The sequence below is a fragment of the Mycetomoellerius zeteki genome, unplaced genomic scaffold, assembly GCF_001594055.1.
Source record: "Mycetomoellerius zeteki isolate Tzet28-1 unplaced genomic scaffold, Tzet1.0 scaffold167, whole genome shotgun sequence".
Lineage (NCBI taxonomy): Eukaryota > Metazoa > Arthropoda > Insecta > Hymenoptera > Formicidae > Mycetomoellerius > Mycetomoellerius zeteki.
This window is the reverse complement of record NW_017256623.1, coordinates 219,219-233,287: the sequence shown is the minus strand read 5'-3', so window position 1 is coordinate 233,287 and position 14,069 is coordinate 219,219. Positions and strand designations below refer to the sequence as shown.

Here is a 14,069-nt window from a genome sequence, read left to right as displayed (position 1 = left end):
GGGGACCCTGCCGTCGAAAAATCGATTTCCCGTAGGGCATAAGGGCGCGCGAGCGACCGGGAGGGCGACGGTGGGGGCGGGAGACACGTACGGAGAGACGAAATTCGGGAAAACCCGCAAGGGGTGCGAAAGGGAGAATGCGAGAGCGCTGGACGGGGGAGGAGCGATGGACCGCCGATACATACGTAGAAAAGAGTAGAGAGAGAGAGAGAGAGAGAGAGAGAGGCATGTGTGCGTGTAACGTGTGCATGCATGCGTGCGCGAGCGAGGGAAATGAAGATGGAGAGAAAGAGAGAAATTAGTTTCTAGCCCGTTCCCGATACGCGGCCGCGTGTGGGTGAGCGGCTAGCGTGCCGCGGTCGTAGTAGGGGTGAGAGGAGAAATAATTAATGTGCGACCGTTCCTCTCCCCGCGCGCGCCGCGCCGCTCCCCCCCTCCCCCGCCCCTCTCCCGCGCGCGCTTGCCCTCCCCCTCCCTCCCCGCCGCCGCCGTCTTCCCCTCGACCGACCTACCTACTCCACGGGTCTTGTACCGCTACGCTTAGCTGCCATTGTGTCGGAGACGCCACTTCCGAGGCATCAAATTTAATTCTTCAATTGCGAAGAGCCAGAGAAAGAGCGGCGGAGAGCGAGAGTGTCTATGTGCGTGCACTTTGCCAGGAAAAAAAAAAAAAAAAAAGGAGCGCGCGACCCTGCGCGAGTGATACGCCGGTGGATACCGACGTGGCCCTGTGTCGTTCACCAGCAACGACGACGACGACGTTGACGTTGACGTTGACGTTGTCCTCGTCACGGAGAAGCGGTCGCGTGCGTCCTCATTCTCTGGAAACTCGCTCCACCGATGCAGTGCGTTCTACCGATTCTCTTTAAACTCCCGTGGAAGTTAGGTTAGGACAGTTACTTCCGCAGGTATTGGCCGATCACCCGCCCCGTTCTCCTCTCCCCCCTGTCTCTTTCTCACTGTGTCTCCCTTCCCCCCGCTTCCCTCTCTTCGTGCCTTCACGCTGGTGGCGTCGTCTCCCGGTCACGGATGTTTCTCGGTTTCGCGCGTCGCGAGTACGGGATATCTTGGTCGTCGTCGCCGTGCCGCTGGCCGCTGGCCGCTCGCCGTCCGCGCGTGTGGCGTCCGCGATACTCTTCGCGTCACGCGGCGTAATCGCGCCGGAGGATTTTCGGGGATCCATCGGGGCGCGTCGTGTGCCGCGGGGACGGCGGGGCGTACCGAGAATGCGCGCAGGAGAGATTCGGTAACCCAGTTGTATGACCAACGCGAGCGGAGCGAGTAGCAGCGCGCCTGTGCGTGTACATGCGTGCGTGTCCCCGCGTACCGTAGTCCGATTTGTTCCACGCGCGGCTTCCCTTTGCTGCACGCGCGAGATTAACGTGTCGTGGTTGCCTCTTCGCAGCGCGCGTTTTCAAACGCCGTAACACGATATTCTTTCCTTTCTCCCCTTTCTCCTCCCTCCCCCCTTCTCGCGGGAATAAAATGTCTCCGTGTTGATCGACTTTACACGCGTGTATTTGTGATTACAGAGTGACCACGGTCGAAAGAATGGAGGCCATGGATGTGGACGGAGATTCGGTGGTGGATCTGAGCATCAGGTGAAGTACCGTCTGTTAAGGGAGAACGGTTCTCGTTGTATTGTACTTCTTCTAATTAAATAGGAAATAAAAGAGGAGTAACGACAACTTACGCCTGTTTTTTTACGGCGATGTCGCTTTAAATTTTACAATTTTAAATGTTAAAATGGGGGACAATTATATACTATGATAATTTATGATAATGCCACCTTTTTATCCAGGCAGGAATTTCTTATCAGTACTAAGTTCTTATCACGGTGTGACGAAGAAGTAGGTTGTTGTTACCTTTTAGCTTGACATATTCTTGAATATATTTAAAACAGCAAAACTTTCAAGTCTTATTTATTCTGCACGATAACAAATATTTATGCGACAGATTCCCTAATTCCTGTAATACTGTTCTTTCAGCAGCAGTGGTAGGCGTAATTCCCCGTCCCTTTCTGTTAATTCTGGTGACATCCCGTTGGACTTGGGGGTTCACTATTCCTCTGGCTCCAATTTGGAGAACAGTATGCCGGAGGCACGTAATATACAGAACGCAGCCCGTGGTATCTTGGCTCCTAAACGGTCACATGGGGACGAACGTAAGCCACGTCGTAATCTTAGACCTAGAATCGAAAGGAGTTACGCCGAGAGTCCTGATGAGCCTAGGATGAATGGATATCTAAATGGAAATGCTTCGGACAGCGATGAAGGTTGTTATTATTCTATTCTTTATTTATTGTTGAAAAAATAGAGAATAATTTATGAATTTTTATCTCAGTATTACATCGGATTTTATTTATGCTGAATGCTTAAACAGGTGATATGCCTCCGTTGGTGCCAATCAAGGAACTGTCATCCGATGAGTTGGCTGAACGCGAAAGACTGCTCAGAAAATATAGAGAAGAGCTCAAATCCGAGGAAATGAAACTAGTACTTTTGAAGAAATTGCGTCAGTCTCAGCAACTGAAAGAGAATATCGCGACAGCACCTAAAGTGCTCAACAAATTACCACCGCCAGTAACGGCGCAGCAGGTGCCTCATAGGTAAGACTTTGTAATATTATCTTTTTTCAAAATATAACTTTGACATTGTTACGTCAAGTCGAAATAAGTCTCTTTCTTCATCACAGGGCTGGGAAAGCACCTCCGCCTTTACTTAAGGGTCAGCCTGCACCGAGCAGAAGTAGTAGTTTACATGCTCCACCACCTGGCATGGTACTGCCTCCTAACGCTGGTCGAAATGCCATTCCAAGTACAGGCGGGATGCCTCCAAACATGGTGATACCACAACCACCTCATCCTAGAGGAAGACCACCCAGTGTAGCGGCGGCAAGTGTCTCAAGTTATCATGCGCCAACGGACAGAACGGAGAGGTCTACAAAGGATCCAACACCGGCCCCAGCGCATCAAGTAAGTAAGGTATAATATCACATTTTACTATTTTTCTTATAAGCTTTATATATAGTGTTCAAGTTGTAATTTTACTTGAACTCTAAGAATAAATCAGTAAGACCGCTGAAAGCTCCTTTGCTGAATAATTTTAAGAACTAACACTTTCACTGCTAATACATTACTCGTGATCGCACAATACAATACAATTCGAGCGATCGTTGCGCGAATGTTGACCCGGCCGTGAAAGTGTTAAATAATTCTTTAATTGTGAACAACGTATGTAATTATTGTGTTTTTCTAAATACAAAGCTGCTTGCTGGATCGCAAGAAAATAAAACCACCGCATCCTTAAGCACACCTGTGAATTCGGAACAGGTATATTCATTCGTCGATCAATATATAATGTCTTTTCTGTCTCTAAAGGCTATTAATCTGTTTTTTTTCTCCACATTGATTATATTTTAATTAAGCTTTATTTTCTGTGCTTCTTGTTTCTAACGATTCTTTATTTTGTTAGTGACACTATATATATAGCAAAGTATTTTTTCAAGTCTTCATTAATGCGTAATAAGGTGTAACATGCAGCATTGCTAAACTTTCACTATACGTCTATTTTTTTAATGTAAGTTTATTACTATATATGAAGAAGAAGAAACTATTGCATAAACAATATATTACAGTCAAATAAGTTAATTAATATTAAATAAATTAATTTGCATGCAGCTATTGAATTTATATTTTTATATGTATATATACATGTAATGTGCAACACAAATACACAGATCAAAATGAGTTTTCTACATTACTTTAATTTTTATTTTATATGTTTATATTTTTCTTATTTATTTAAGACGTTTGTCTTTTGTGTTGGGAGTTTAACTATATACAGTATAATTTATTACATCAAATTATATTTATTTTATATTTTCAATAATGTAGGACAGAACAACGCGGGACGAGACACCTGCTCAACGTCAAGCAGCTGCCAAAATGGCCCTAAGGAAGCAGCTCGAGAAAACGTTATTACAAATACCACCGCCAAAACCACCACCGCCAGAAATGCACTTTGTGCCGAATCCCTCCAATACGGAATTCATATATCTGGTTGGTTTAGAACACGTGGTCGATTTTATAACGAAAGAACCGGCAATACCGCCACCTCCTGAACCATTCGAGTGCTCACAATGCAAAACAGACTTCACACCCGTATGGAAATGGGAAAAACCTATGCCTGGTGGTAAAAAGGACAGTCCTAGGGGGCAGCATGCGACTTTCCAACGTCCATCAGCGGGTCGCGATCCTAGAGTCATATGTGAGCATTGTGTGACAACTAATGTGAAGAAAGCGTTGAAAGCAGAGCATACTAATCGGTAGGTTTTTATGTTCATATTAAAGTATTAATAATGTAGGAATAATAGTAAAATCTTTTGTTAATTAACTATTGCTTATAGAAGATCTAACGTATGTATATATTATTTATTACATACATATATAATATTTGTTTAAATAAACGAATAATTGAAAATTTTGTATATTTCTGTAAAATAAAAGATGAAATAATGTTCTTTTCGTGTCTAATGGATTTTATACGGGGTTACAGATTAAAAACTGCTTTCGTAAAAGCGCTACAACAAGAGCAGGAGATAGAGCAAAGGCTAGCGCAAGCTGCGTGTCCGAGTCCTGATCCTCCAGCTCCGAAACCAGTTCCTAAGGCAGCCACTCCTACAAGAAGAGTTGCTACACCACCTGCACCTCCGCCGCAGGTGCCGCCGGCACCTACGTTGACGCCGACGCCTCCCGCGCCGAAACTGCAAGAGCATCCCTTGGTGAAACTGGCCGAGAGTGGGAAGTTTAGCCCGCATCATGCAGCTGCTGCGGCAGCCTTGCAGCAACAATTGCTCAGAGGTGAGCAGAAGTATCCTCGAGAAAATCTTGAGCGAAAACTAATACAACTAATTTATCGTTCTTCGTCATTATTGTTCCAGAATTGGCTAAGAATCCAGTACCGGGTATACCACCGCATCAACCTCTTCCTGCTCACATGATGCCGCATTTTACCTCGATACTGTATCCCTACCAATTGGCAATGGCTGCTGGTGGCAAAGGCCTCGTGGAGTTACAACGACAAGCGGCGGATCTTCAACGTCAATATCTGCTCGACATGATTCCGTCACAGGCGTCTCAAGCGCAAGGCAATCAAGCACCACCGAGAGCCCATCCACATAATTGGAAAACGTAACCGGACGCATTTAAAGGATGATGTAGCAGTAAATGCGAATAAACAGTGAAAACGTGTATAACGAAAGAAACGGAGAAGCTAGGGAGAATCTAGTAAAGTGTGCAGTCGTAATTCTGTACGTCTGAATTACATTATGCCAACATTAGTGTCTCAGTTAAGGTGAAGCTCAACTTGAAGTACATCGGAAGAATGACATTCGTTAGTATTGTATAAAGAATAATCGTTGTGAATATGTCAATTGACGTGTACGTTTATGACTTTATTGTTATCTAAGGGGTAAAGGTTTTATTTCCGTCACTGAAATATACACTCAACGTACGTATGAGTTGGGATACAGAATCGCGTCGTAATTAATTCATTGTTTAGTGGAGACCAACTAAACTCTCCCGAATTGGAAATGTTGTTCATTTCCTTTTTCCTGATCTTTCCTCGTACACATATGCGTTATCATTTTGTTAACGTTATCCACTGAACAATTGATATATAAACATAATAATTAATTTAAGCGTATCGACAAGCATATTATAACATTGAATGCAATTGCTTAAATTGTGAACACCGAGTTGCCTAACTGAGCGCGAGTGAGCGATCACTTTGCTTTTATTATACTACTATTTTGTTCTTTCATTGTATCGTACATATATCCTATCTCTTTTTGTTACATACAATGAATTTTATTAGCGAAGTTAGATATTACCGAGATTTGCAAGATAATGTATTTTTTCTCTTTGTCTTTCTCTTGGTTCATAAGAAATATTTAGCATAATAAAAAGCAGAATAAAAGTGCTCGCTCGCGCGCATGATAAAGTCACAAGTTAGACAACTCTGTTATACAATATAATATAAAGAACCAAATAGACATTTACACAAGGCACTAAATAAATCAATATTAAGTGTAAAATGACTGCAAAAATCGGATTATTAACAATAATAGGGATAATCGCGGAAGGAAAGGCACGAATGTAAGACGAGGTAACGAATGATGATGGAAAGGATCTTTTTAGGCCCTTAGATAGTTAATACGATTTTTGCCGCTGATTTGCCAAGTTTTGCAATCATCGGCAGTACCTGTACTATGTGTATATCTCATTTTCTCCGAACTGTATTTTTAAGGCAAGTTTAACGCAAGATAGAGCAGTAGTTACATACGAGGAAGAAAGAAAAAAAAATGACCTTTGTAAGAAAGCGCGTATGAGTGTGATGATAAGCCAGCACATGTGAGATGTATAGCAATCTTTTTCTCTCTCGATACGAAGTATGCATCAGCGAGTTTCTAACGAAGAGCGACACGTGTGTTATTCGCGCACAAATATGATTTTCTTGTGCGACGTTAAGTCGTATATTTAAGTCGGGCTCGCAGAATATGCACTCGGGCGATGTATACACGACTTAACTGGGACTGTTCTTGTACGTTAAAAACGAGACTCAGACGAATCTGCAATGGTAATCGGGACTCGAATTAACGCAGCGCGATTATAATTTTCATGTCACATTCAATGTAAAAGTATTTAAAGAAACTTACTAGAGGAGATACGTAATCGAGATTTTTGCGAATTGTTACAACACGGCGACCGCCGGATTTTTACGACATCCTCTACGAGAGTCTGCACTTGAACGAGTTAAAAAGTATCCGGCACTTGTCCCCAATATTACCAGTCCTTCCCCACCCCGTTCCTCCTCCACTAATAGTCTGATTTAATTAATTCTGGGCTAACCGATCTTGGTCTCATACATTTCCGAATCAATTAAATATATAGTACTATAGTCTTGATATTTCTCGGTATATGATACAACTTAATAAACTAAAATAGCGCATAATCATCTCTCTTTGTACTACGTGATAGATTTTGAACTCGTACTTGATATACATGTACACCATAATAAGTCTACGATCGCATAATAGATCAAGATCTGTGTTTTTTGTGTAAGAAAAAACGTAATAATATGTCGTCAACTAATTACCGTCATCGGGGCACTACCGTCGTCGTCGTCGTTGTCGTCGTTATTCTAAGATGAGATCCGAGAGCGAAATAGAATGACAACGTGAAGGAGGAGAGATTCTTAAAAGCTTGAACGTACTTCCCCGAGAAAATCGAGCAATATTTTATATAATTTTGATAATTGAAGATTATTTCCAAGTTGTTTATTTTAAAAAATTGCTCTTTAAATAAATAGTAATTGAAATTAAAATGAAGCATATAATTTATCATAAAAATGCATTATATATATATGTCTTTTAGTGTTTATTAATTAAATTGTCCAGTTAATTAATAAGTTATTGATTGATTCATCATGATTAGTTTAAGAAATTGAAAGCGATAAAGGAGAAATTTTGATAAACTTTTCATGAGAGTTTATTTAAAACTACTTGGAAATAAGCTTATTAATTCCGCAATCGCTTGCGATATCTTACCTAACGAATGAAAAAATCAATATAGGAATTTAAATTAAATTTATTTTCCGATGTAAACCGATAATAATAGAGAATATTTATCTTACATTTTTTATGAAATTGGCGCGAAGATGTGCCTGATGTATGACTCTTGGAAAATTTATGCCGATTCGGTAAAAAGCAAATTATTATCATCATTATCATTACTGTCATTATCATTATCATCATTATTCGCAAATAGATTAATCGCATTCAGTAATCAGACCGCGTCTCGTTTCTCACAAACAAAAAGAATACGTTTCCTTCTATTTTTCTTTTCTAGTCTTGTCTCTCTTTAATCTCTGTGTGGTGCTGTTAGCAATTAAACACCTTTCAAAGTGCGAGAGAATTTTATATCCTAAAAAAAAGGGAACTCTCTTTTCGCTACACGACAGAAACGAGGGATGGCGAATATTTAGAGCTAGAATTCTAAGGCAATCGCAAAATGGAAAAAAAAGAAAATACGGGTCCGGTCGGGGACGCAAACATTTCATGACTATGAATATTGAGCCGTTGAAGACTGTGTGATGTGCGCACATTTTTTATTTGTCAAGGAAAAAATTGCGAAATTCGTATACCGATCTTGGAACATCTGTCCGAATGAAAAGCGTTGTCCCCACAATTTATAGAATTAGTAGATAAATAAAGATTACCGAATACTCTGGAAACTGTATGAATAAAGCTTACCAATGATTGTATTAAAAGGTGATATTTATTTATCTTTTGTAATATTTTCGTTTCTTTTTTTGGGTTTAACGCATCTGCGAGATTTTCGTTCGTATTTGTAATTATTCTATGTTTATATCGGCGAATCCAAGATTATGTGTGTTCTGTTTTAGTAATTTCCTAATTATTCGATGTCTTGCCAAGGATAAAACAATAAAATGCTGGTGGTATATGAACCTATGTATTCGCAAATTTATGAACGTATGAATTTATTGATTTATATACCAAAATCTCGACCTGTAAATCCATAAACCGATTGAAAAAACCCAACATTTTTTCAATTTTGTAAAAATTAGATTTTTTTCAAAAGATGCTCTGTAGAATATATAATTAATAGCCAGATTAAGGTAAAAAATAAGAATTAAATATATTATATTACTGGATAAGTATAAATCGTAAAAAAACGTTCTTCATAATATATATTAACTATATATTTTACAAATTTTTTATTACAACAAATTTCAGCTCATGTGTGTAAATTGAAAAAACCGAAATAATTTTTGTGTCTGTTTAAATAATATAATTGTATATTATGTAATATCATTCCACAAGTAATATAAATGTCTGATTGTAGATTCGTCATTTAAATGATACCAAGATTCAGGTACCTACAATCAGTTACGGAACTAAAAATCTTTGTTCGAATAAAGTTGGGCCCAGAAGCAATCAGGTCAATGGACCAGTTTAACGACTTCGAGGATAAATGCTATATTTAGAGGCACAGTGTAAAACTTCAGTTATGCAACTTGTAATACGAAGTAAATATCTCTGATCATTTAGTCAGAGCGTCTATATAAACAATTTGATAACGAAGAGGACGAATCAAATATTTCTGTCACATAATCCTCATTGTAAGCCAACTATCACAGTTGAAACATCTTCGAAGAGATCTTGTCCCTAATTCTTCTCGTCATACTGGGTCATGCATTTCTTGAAGTGTTTCGCGCAGAAAGGATACAATGTCGGATGATCGCATGTCCTGCAAGCCGCTGCGAGATGAGAGCAGCATCTCAAGCTTTCACGGCAACAGGAGGCCCACAAATCGGGTCCGGCAGCGGCGCAATCGTAACAGAAACAGTCACCTGCAATTCAAGATGCCGTTTAATATTTATGATTTAACGATTTCCTTTTAAAATTTCCTGCAAACCGCACTTCCTCGATTTCACTTGCGCCGATATCTTTTATCTTCAACTATTCAAACTCGCGATAAGCAGCTTCCGCATTTCAGCGAAGATGAACGTACAAATAACTATATTTGATTATGTTTTGCGTTACCGGCGTTCTCCATAATAATAAAATCTGGTTGCAAAGCAATGTGTTCCGGATTGCCGTTCTCTTTTATCAAGAATATTTTAAAAATCCTATTTATATAAAGAATTTTTAATTAATAAATACTTATATATTGATGATACTTGAAGCGTTATAATTAATGATATAATTATATAAGAGATATAATTAACTTATATTTATTCGAAGTACAGAAATTAACTTATATTTAATTTGATACTTTACAAACAGTTCATGTTGTATGTATATTAACATTTTCTTATATTTTTTTAAACATTTAAATTCAAAACCTGTTTTGCACCAAGTTATGAAATTAAAAAATGACATACGAATGATTTATTCACGAATGATTTCAATGCTTTTACTGTATTACTTTCTCTTATCCGTTGTATATTTCATATCGTCTTACTCGTACATATTTACAAACCTGTGATATAAAAGCAAAGTATATAATATATAGTCACACGAAGCAGTCAGGATTACTGCGAAGAATGTATAGAATGAAATGAAAAAAATTTACGAGTTAAATATTTTCTCATGTCACATATCACACGCATATATTTTTTACTCAAAAACTGGTTGTAAATAATCAGGACACATTCGCAGCAATGACATTTGCGACATGTTTCTCAATCGCGCGATTATTATGAATTAAGAATAGAATTTAATTTTTCGCCTGGAATTATATGAAAAAGGTGACGCATTTGTTTGTATTATTTTAAGAACTGCATTACTCGACGTCAAGTGAAATTCGATTACATCCAGTGTAACACTTGTATAATCTTTAATAAGTAAATAGTAATTATTGATATGTGTATATTAGTGTATAATATCGAATGAGTCAACAAATTTATATCTTGTGAATCTTATACGTTCACCACATTAATATTTGTCTGTTCAAAAACGTATAAAAGAGGAAAATTACAAACGATATTAAATTCCGTTCAATAACTGAAACTAGCATAGTTTTCTTGGTATATTCGGAAATATTTTGATCGCAAATGTTTTAATTTTTCGCCCATGCAATATTCGAACCTTGAGAATCGCTGCCATATTTCCCGTGCACTCTAAGGTATGTACATACGTATAATTAATTTGAAAGCGCTTGCATGTAACGTGTGTCACTGTCACCTAGTTATAGCAATTAGACTTTCTCAAACACTGATGACAAAACGCAGCAACCGTTGCATGTTCTATGAGAATCTGGCGTTTGAATATTCGTTGAAATCTCAAGCATCTCAAACAACGTTTTGGTATCATCTTCCGACGTTGCTTGAAATCTCGCGAGCACATAGTGACTGCCATGAACTAAATTGTTCTCATTTGAACTTATTATATAGAGAAAGGTGCGATGCGTGATGCAGACCTAAAAACGGTTACGGCGTTCTTTTTTCTATGATGATCATATCATTTTAGTTATCAGAAATGGCTAACCCAGTCAGAAATGATTATCGAATCAACATCGATTCGATTAATCATTTCTGACTGGATAATTAAGTTCAAATCTGAAGATAAATTTTAATCTTGAAACGCATGAATTTAATTCCGTCGCTTCACTCGAGTCTGCTTGAGCCAATATTAGTAATTAAATAACGCTCTAATATCTTATGATAATATCGCAGTTATTTTTGCGCAGCTACCGGGATGTGAGGATTGCGAGGAGAGGCGTTGCGCGACATTAACGCTGCGTCGGCGAACATAGTCATCTGGGAGCGGCTATTGTCAAGGTCAGAATCTCTATTGTTAAACAGCAAATAGCGATGTTTTTTTTTCTTTTCGTAATAGCGAGGAAGCTCGCTAACGGTATCGTGCGCGGATTGCAATTGCGATCAGATGTACGCTCGCGTTACGTTGCCGCGACGGTTACGAGGATTTACCTCGAGGACAGTCAACCGATCGTCGAGCCTCCGCCCTTCGACACTCCAAGCCCTCTTCGCCCATGGGACAGCTCGTGAACGATGCCTCGATAGTATTCTCACCAAGTATCGCGTCGATCTAAAAATATTTCGTCATTATATCGCTACCTGAGCGTAGAATTCCATATATCGCGAACATCCGCCGCTGTTATGAAATTCTCATTTCGATGGCAAATGTTAATCATCAATTAACTCGTAAACGTACTGAATTAAAAAAAAAATCTTTATCGCGTTGTGTGTGCGTTCGCAATCGTTGATAGAAAGTTCTACCTCGAGAAAGTCCGTTTTTGAACGCTCGCAATTTGAAAATCGTTTTGACTCACTCTCGTAAAAAATCTACAATTAATTAGCGATTAAAATTTAAAAATTGAGATTAAAAAATGAGTTAAAATCGAAAAATTTTTTTAAATCTCGAATTTATGCCGCTTACCGAAAAACACCCTATGCATTTTTAAGGCTGCCCGATTCATGCTCGTAATTAACGTTATAGAAATCATTTTATCTTTGTTGTTTACCAGAATAATTAAATGAGGTCAAATAATATGTTTACGACTATTGTGAGCATGAATCTAAGCCCATCTAATGCTTACTTCCACCAATAAAGATTAACTAATTTCAGAATTTTTTTCTTGGAAATTCTAAAGTTCTTTTCTATCAATATAGATTAATGGACTTTCTACAATAAGATCCAAGCTTTAAGTCTTAAAACGTAAGAAATTGACCAATTTCGACACAGTCGAATGTGAGAAGAATATCGTCTGATTGGTCAATAATTCTTATGGCTTAAGGCCCAGTTCCACAACTCACGGTTAACTCTTAACCGAAGTTCAACTTGTTTCTCATTTTTTCCAATTCTAGAATTGGAAAGAGACAATGAATAAGTTGAACCTCGGTTAAGAGTTAACTGTGAGTTGTGGAACTGGGCCTAAGACTTAAAACTTAGGTAATGGCTTATTGTGGAAAGCCCATAACTTTAATCTCATTGTCTGTTCAATTTCTTTTTCATCTTTTTCTAATTCTTAGAACTAGAAAAAGATCAAGAATTAGTTGAACCAAGATTAAAATTAAACTACATTGGTAGAAACGGGCATTAGAATTAGAAAAAGATGAAGCGTAAGTTGAACCGAGATTTAAGTTAATCTACATTGGAACGTTTGTTATTACAAACGATCACGTAGGCTCAGTTCCGCAACTCACGGTTAACTCTTAACCGAGGTTCAACTTATTCATTGTCTCGTTCCAATTTTAGAATTGGAAAGAGATGAGAAACAAGTTCAATCTCGGTTGAGAGTTAACCGTGAGTTGTGGAACTGGACATTAATAGGACACACCGGTGATTATTTCTCCTCGTATGCCGCGCGCGTTTATTTCTCGTGCGACGGTTGCATCACGAGCGAGACGATTTGTTCGGAATTATAAATCCGACTTGCGGGAGGGATCCGCAAAAACCGGACGGCCTTTTCATCAAGGTACCGATTTTTCCATTTTCGATTCTCGCGCGACACAAATGGCGCTCGTGATTCTATCTTATAAAATTCCAGCTGAATCGAACTTTGCCGAAACTGACAGATATATGCATTTTGGCTCACAATGATTTTGTTACAAGGTTCTTAATGCTCAAGATTTTAAAGCTAAAGATTTCGTTGAAAGATTAGGATATTTTTAAGTGAGAGTTAGCACAGGACAATCTCGGATAATTAAAAAGATAACAATAATCTAAAAATAATAATTTAATGATTTAATAATATTAATTTTAAATAATAATAATAATTTTGGGATAACTTTAGGAACCGGAACACCGTTCGACATTCCCCGGCTTACCCGCTTGAACGCGCCCGGTTTGGAGAACATCTTCACCAGTTTCGCCAGGGCGTTCTCCGCCTGGACCTGCTCCGCGATGTCGGTGACGTTCGTGGCACAGTGAGTTTCGCGTGGCGGAAGGAACGCCAACAAACCGAAGAGGAACGCAAACACGCGTCGGCCGTGGGACATCGCGTGAAATGGAAAAAAAAAGAAAGAAAGAGATAGAAATCAACGAGCTCTCGCGCGTTCGATCCCGCGCGATTCGAAACAGGCGACTGGTGATCACCTGGCGGGAACTCGGTGCTTGTTGAATACCTGGTGGGGATATCCTACATCGACGCGTGGAAAAGCATTGCTGTACGTGCAATTTGTTCAGTCCATGAAAATAAGAACGCTTTATTCGATCGCGTTATGTAGGCGGATTGCGAATATGCTTATAATCCCGTATATAATTATTTTCTTAATTCATTCTTATGAAATAATAAATTGTGCGATTTTCTGTACGCATCATTTACTGATGATTATATGAACCTTTGAATATGTCTTTATACGAGAGAAAAATGTATAAAATGAGTTTTATGAACCAAGAGGCTTGGCGACTGATTCAATCACGTCTTATATTAACCTTTTGCCGAAGATTTGATTTGAATATTGCTTAACAATGAATAACAGACATATTTGCATGGAAGCTAGTTAGATACAACATGAACA

General features: G+C 38.9%; 2 protein-coding genes across 8 annotated transcripts in view; one reads left to right on the top strand and one right to left on the bottom strand.

Moving 5' to 3' along the window:
- The window catches only part of simj (transcriptional repressor p66-beta simjang), a 13,298-nt gene extending 6,951 nt beyond the window's left edge, over window positions 1-6,347 (top strand). Inside the window, exons 1-9 of one of the 7 annotated variants that reach the window (XM_018445827.1) lie at window positions 539-908; window positions 1,533-1,601; window positions 1,992-2,275; window positions 2,383-2,608; window positions 2,695-2,983; window positions 3,266-3,331; window positions 3,896-4,326; window positions 4,557-4,861; window positions 4,942-6,347. In XM_018445827.1, the coding sequence (XP_018301329.1) occupies window positions 1,552-1,601; window positions 1,992-2,275; window positions 2,383-2,608; window positions 2,695-2,983; window positions 3,266-3,331; window positions 3,896-4,326; window positions 4,557-4,861; window positions 4,942-5,195 (1,905 nt within the window). In that variant the 5' untranslated portion in view covers window positions 539-908; window positions 1,533-1,551 and the 3' untranslated portion in view covers window positions 5,196-6,347. Of the gene's footprint in view, window positions 1-538; window positions 909-1,032; window positions 1,247-1,266; window positions 1,424-1,532; window positions 1,602-1,991; window positions 2,276-2,382; window positions 2,609-2,694; window positions 2,984-3,265; window positions 3,332-3,895; window positions 4,327-4,556; window positions 4,862-4,941 lie in introns of those variants that run through there. The other 6 variants (XM_018445825.1, XM_018445824.1, XM_018445828.1 and 3 more) reach the window with 6 other exon arrangements.
- A 2,484-nt stretch (window positions 6,348-8,831) lies between these two features.
- Window positions 8,832-13,676, bottom strand: LOC108721343 (uncharacterized). Its single transcript, XM_018445855.1, has 3 exons — window positions 13,377-13,676; window positions 11,517-11,634; window positions 8,832-9,434 (listed from the first exon to the last, which is right to left on the bottom strand). The coding sequence occupies exons 1-3, from the start codon at window positions 13,545-13,547 to the stop codon at window positions 9,250-9,252; spliced, it is 474 nt and encodes a 157-aa protein (XP_018301357.1). The 5' UTR covers window positions 13,548-13,676; the 3' UTR covers window positions 8,832-9,249.
- Window positions 13,677-14,069: the final 393 nt, after the last annotated feature.

Bases quoted from the DNA above. Each gene is read 5' to 3' on its own strand.
- LOC108721343 (XM_018445855.1), bottom strand. From the start codon at position 13,547: ATGTCCCACGGCCGACGCGTGTTTGCGTTCCTCTTCGGTTTGTTGGCG. The intron at 11,635-13,376 runs GTAAGCCGGGGA...AAATATTTTTAG, and splicing joins AACCGGGCGCGTTCAAGCGG to ATCGACGCGATACTTGGTGA. The intron at 9,435-11,516 runs GTAAATCCTCGT...CTTGAATTGCAG, and splicing joins ATCGGTTGACTGTCCTCGAG to GTGACTGTTTCTGTTACGAT.